Raw genomic sequence first — 5586 nt, 5'->3', positions numbered from 1 at the left:
GGGAATAGGAAATTTACATTAGCTTCAAACTTTGTAAAAAATTGTTTAATCCAATACCTATGCTCTGAAATATCATACTGCTTTATGGAAACTTAATAGTAGAATACAGAAAACAGAATCAAATTATAAATCTACTTTTCTAGAAGTTGCCATAAATTTTCTGGAGGATAACTTATAAATTAGATTATGTATTTTTAAAAATCCTTGAATATTCTAGAAATATGTATATACATTGCTTTCCAATTGTGTTCATTTCACAGGCTTTGATAAAATAGCCCCCTTTGCCAAATAAATCTCAATATTTATTTGGCTAGTCAACTGGTACTTAATAATTCAACACTAAATTATTTTATTACTTTTCTCTGGCTAATCTACTGTAACAAAGAAATATTGGTTTTCCATAAGTAAAGCCTCCTAACCCTTTTTATCATTTCCCTGCTGGCATCTCAGACATTAGAGTGATGAGTAGTCAATGATAAGGAGAAGAGGAGCAGAGAGGGGAAAAGAGAAAAGAGACAAGACAGGTGTTACCAAAAAATTAGGACAATAGCCCATAACCTAGTACCTGAGTTCCAAACTCTGTTCTACCACTGAGTGACTTGGGCATCAGTTGTTCATTCACCTATGAAATGAATGAGTTAGATTCAATTATTGCTAAGAGTCCCATTGGCTCTGCAGTATTACACTACTGTCCATGAGGTAAGACCTCTTTTCCTTTCATTTGAAACCCCTAGTTAAAAACCAATAAGATATCACTATTTTATTTTCCCCCAGATATTATGACTATTAGCATCATCTCTAGTTGCATCCTGGTAAGATCACAAGCCCCAACAAAGCCTTAAAACTGGCATCTTCCGTATCCCAAAGAAAAAACGAGCTGGAGTACATACTCATAAAGCCTGCACTGCACACTTCAAAAATGAGGCCTGCACATGTCTACTTTGTAGAACAGCCTGGCTGACTTTTGACCTGACTTAGTATTATTTAAAGCAGCTTACTGACACTGCCAATAACATCGCACATAATAGAACACACATCTTGTAAGTGAACCACAGATAGTGCCAGGCAACATAAAGAATCCAACTGCTTCAACAGAATAGCTACTGAAGGATCTGGAAGCAAATACACAAACTGCTTCTCTGAGGTCAAATAACCACGTTTTAGGATTCTTCAGTGGCTGCTGCCATAGTCTTGCTTTTAAAAGCCTCAATAATTTCTCAAGACATCGTGTTTAACAAAAGGCCACATCTATTTCCCCCAGTAAAGATTTAGCCTAACATTACTGGATATGTTTAGGGCATAGAAATAAAGCATGCCTTCCAGAGGTTGGAAAGAAGAGAAAAACTGCCTTTTAGAATTAGTAGGTACCATTCTAATCTGAAGCTTGTACTGTCCTTTTCAATCGTTGCAGAGAAACAATTAATAAAGGAATCCATTAAGACCTGATTATTGCTGCTAAAAAAGGAAGGTAGAATTTCAGTCCTTTGAAGTAACTGAGAATGATTCAGGCCTCATTACAGAGATATAATCTACATTCATACATTTATGTTAGTGATTCAAATCTATTGGGAGAGATTGAATTCCGTTAAATAGTGCATCTTTCCTGTGGAACTTTTCTCAGGCTTTCTCGGGCTAACCTAAGAGGTGACCTAACAATGCAAAGCAGTGGAGTATTTAGGGATTCAACTGTGCTATAAAAGAAAGGCTGTACAGAAAAGAGAAAGAAGAATGAGATATAATCTAAAAAGCTATGTCAGCTTTTCCTTTGGGCTGTTTTGTAAATGCCCTTCCTGTCATCACGTTGTACAGAAGAGAGGCGAAAGGGCTCTAGAACTTTTAAACACTGCACCTGCTGCAAGCAGATTTTAATATGGAAGTTTTAAAGATGTACTTTTCCCATTTAGGACAGAATAAAAACACAAAACCTCTAACTTAAATGTCTGAACAGCTTCTTCTACTGGAGAAGAAAGTTGGTAGATATGTGTGTGTGAAAGAGAGACAAGAGAGTGTGTATGTGTGAGAGAGAGAGACAGAGACAGAGAGAGACAGAGAGACTACTCTCGAGGTTTGGGGTGGGGGGTTGTCTATTGTGAGTTAAAAGAATTGAAAGGATCTCAAGCTGGCACCAATACTGTTGGTGCCCAGTGCAGAGAAACCTCAAAATAATTTCATGTGTTTTGTAACTTTTCATGGCAGGATTTTTATTGTACGGTTTCATCAAACATATTTTTATTTTCAAAAAAATATGTAGGTTTAATTACTTGTCAATTCAAACATTTGGATTCTGCTGAACAACTGGGCTGAAACTATTTCCTTAGAAACACTACACTCTTTTTTAGGCATTTTTCAGCTCAGGTATAAAACAATGAACTAGAAAATTGAAATTAGCACTGTGAGTTTATTTTTAAATATCCATGCTTTAATGAAAGAACCAGACTTGTTTGACATATGCTCTTTATTTGCTTAACTCTCCAATTAATAGCTACAGAAATCAGAGCTAATTACATTGAATATAAAAATCTACTGTGTTTACCACATTGTCAAAGTCTTCTGAATAAGCATTGCAATGGTTTATAAATAATGCAGTTAAAATCCTGATTCTAGTATTAAAATGTTCTGTTTCAAAGGCTCTGAATGCACAGGAAACTATAAGAGCACGGTGTAAAGTCATTTTTCAAGTCACCAAACAACATAATTAGGCAATATTCCTAAAGCCCATTTCCAAAGGTAGATTTTTAAATTTCTTTGTCTTTTCTCCTGTTCAATGAAGACTGAGACCAAATGCACATTGCAGGGACTCTGGTTTGTAGTATATACACAAGCTCGCCTGATTAGTTCCCTCCGAATTACAGTTGCAGAGGTCAAACTCCCAAGTTCACCTTGAAGTGATTCACCCTCTTAGGATAGCTGCCTAAAAATTAGGTCGAACCATATGAAACTGCCACTTCTGAAGGTCAAAAACCATAAAATATTGGCAATTTCACATGCTTCAACATAACACACAGGTCCAACTGCCTTACAGAACATAAATACTTTATACCAATACATCTTCAGTCACTTCTTCCAGTCAGGCTGTCCCTAGTTTAGAGTAATTCTTAAAGAGACTCTCTAGGAATTCTTACTCAGATTGGAACGGATTATCACAGTATCTCCTTCTTTGTGCCTCTTAATCCTTGGCAAAGGCTGCCTAGCCAGGGACTTGATTCTGTCTGTACCTGAGACATGAGCAAGTTTATTAGCAATGAAGGAGTTTCAGGGTGGTGAATGTGAAAAAGAGAGGGAGACGGGTGGTACAGTTATTTTATAAAATAGAGCCCTTTAAACATTAAAATTTGAAGACAGAAGAGAGAAAATACCTCTTGACGGCAAAGGAAATTGCCTAGGAAACAGCAGAATATTCGGCAAAATCGTATGGTTAAATCTTCGCAATCTCAATAAAATGAGTTCGCTTTGAAGTGCACGCGTTATTCTGTAAACGACCCTTGTTAGCTATCAGAAATCGGTCATTTCGGTCCCTGATTTCATTTGCGCCGAGAGAGGCGACTTTTAGGGGTGGTGATAAATCTCCCTGAGCTTAAAAGTCAGAGAGGGCCAAAGTGTGAACTTTTTACTTCAGCAAAGGAAGCGAGAAATCAGTGATTCATTAAAGCAGAGACCTCCTTGGAAGCTGGCAGAAGAGGAGGAAAGGAAGCTAATTATGTCTTCCTTTTCTTTGCTCGCTCCCACCAAGTTTATAATCTACTGCCTTGGAGGGTTTATCCTCAGCATCTTCTGTTTTCTCCCTCAGCCCTCCCTTGCTTCTGTGAGCGAGGGGGGAAAAAAAAGTCAGCTAAACCCCAGGCTCCAGGTGGCTCTCAAGTACTTCACTGCCAAAAGGAAAAAATAAATAAAAAATCCTATACTGGAAAACAAGTGAGAAAGGGGCTCCCCAGAGGGGATTGGTTCAGACTGGAAGACAGCAAAATTCAGAAGGCGTGAGGATACTGCTCGCTCCGGTGACCAGCGCTGCGAGCACAAGGACGCTTTCGCAGCAATTAGCCCAAGCTGGAGGCGCTGGCGGAGCCTGCAGGCTGCGGCGGCCCGGGTGGCGAGGAAAGGACCCGCAGCCCCCGAGCTCCAGGCAGAGGCATCGCGCTCCCTTCTCCTCGCTCCCCTGCTCTCCCCACTCCCTGCCCCCTCCCCCTCCCTCTCCTCGGCGTTCCCAGCAGCCGAGGGTTTCAGATGTCCCACCGCCGTTTGACCCCCTTTCCCCCCGCCCGCCCCCCGCTTCTCCACCCCTGCAAATGAGGTTTGGCCAGCAGAGGCAGAGCCCACCTCTGGCTTAGAATCACTGACATTTAGACTCCAGGCTTCAACCTGTTTACAAGCGGGCTTTCCAAAGGAAGGGGGGCGGCGGGGGGAGGAAAATAGGGCCAAACAAAACACCAACCGCCATCCCCTCCAAACAATAAGTGACTTTCTGGAGGCTTCAAATCAACAGGCACCACCAAAAAGAGAAAGCAAGAGGGGGAAGAGAACAACGGCGACCGGGCAGCTGACTCCAGTTCTGACAACTCAAAGGGACTCACTTTTAGAACTGGCCAGCAAGCTGGGGCTGTGCAGAGAGGGACCAGAAGGTGCCAACCGCAGAAGGGCGCAGATACCTCCCCCAGCCTCCCACCCCAGCCCCTTTGGGTTTTGTTCACCGTGCTGTCATCTGTTTTTCAGACCTTTTTCTGCATCTAACATGGTGAAGAAAGGAGTGAAGAAGAGAACAAAGTAACTCCCGGGGGAGCGAAGATCGAGGGTTACCCACACCACGACGGCCACCACCAGCTCCTGCTACTGCGGCCACCCACGTCCACATTCACCGGGAGACCGCGGGGCGCGCGTCAGCGGATCCGAGAAAGGAGCGAGAAGAGGCAGCCGGCCCTTCCGAGGAGTTATGGATGTTGGTGCTTTCACTTCTGGCCAGATCCGAGCCCAGAGGGAGCTAACCAGCGGCCGCCACCTCCAGCTGTCTCCTTGCCTCGCACCAGGTCTTACCGTTCCAGTATGTTCCTTCTGATGAGACAATTTCCAGTGCCGAGAGTTTCAGTACAATGTGGAAATGGATACTGACACATTGTGCCTCAGCCTTTCCCCACCTGCCCGGCTGCTGCTGCTGCTGCTTCTTGTTGCTGTTCTTAGTGTCTTCCGTCCCTGTCACCTGCCAAGCCCTTGGTCAGGGCATGGTGTCACCAGAGGCCACCAACTCCTCTTCTTCCTCGTCCTTCTCCTCTCCTTCCAGTGCGGGGAGGCATGTGCGGAGCTACAATCACCTCCAAGGAGATGTCCGCTGGAGAAAGCTCTTCTCTTTCACCAAGTACTTTCTCAAGATTGAGAACGGGAAGGTCAGCGGTACCAAGAAGGAGAACTGCCCGTACAGTAAGTAACAAATGCGCGCTCCCCTCCTTCCAATTATCCACCCCACCCCACGGAGGGGGGGGGGGAATCTGTTCCAGATGTGGCCAGCTAAATATTTACGTCCCCAACTCCTGTAAAATGATTAAGTGGAATACTTTCACACTAAATCACCCCCCCCACGGGTGGATACATTGCGCCGCC

General features: G+C 43.5%; 1 protein-coding gene across 1 annotated transcript in view; it reads left to right on the top strand.

Annotated features, from left to right (window-relative positions):
* The first annotated feature begins 3728 nt into the window (after window positions 1–3728).
* FGF10 (fibroblast growth factor 10) overlaps window positions 3729–5586 on the top strand; it is an 82189-nt gene continuing 80331 nt past the window's right edge. Inside the window, exon 1 of the mRNA XM_024740346.1 lies at window positions 3729–5406. Coding sequence (XP_024596114.1) covers window positions 5082–5406 — 325 coding nt within the window. The 5' untranslated portion in view covers window positions 3729–5081. The remainder of the gene's footprint in view (window positions 5407–5586) is intronic.

The sequence above is a fragment of the Neophocaena asiaeorientalis genome, unplaced genomic scaffold (genome assembly GCF_003031525.2).
Source record: "Neophocaena asiaeorientalis asiaeorientalis breed wild unplaced genomic scaffold, Neophocaena_asiaeorientalis_V1.1 scaffold57, whole genome shotgun sequence".
Lineage (NCBI taxonomy): Eukaryota > Metazoa > Chordata > Mammalia > Artiodactyla > Phocoenidae > Neophocaena > Neophocaena asiaeorientalis.
This window is presented reverse-complemented; position numbering and strand designations above follow the sequence as displayed.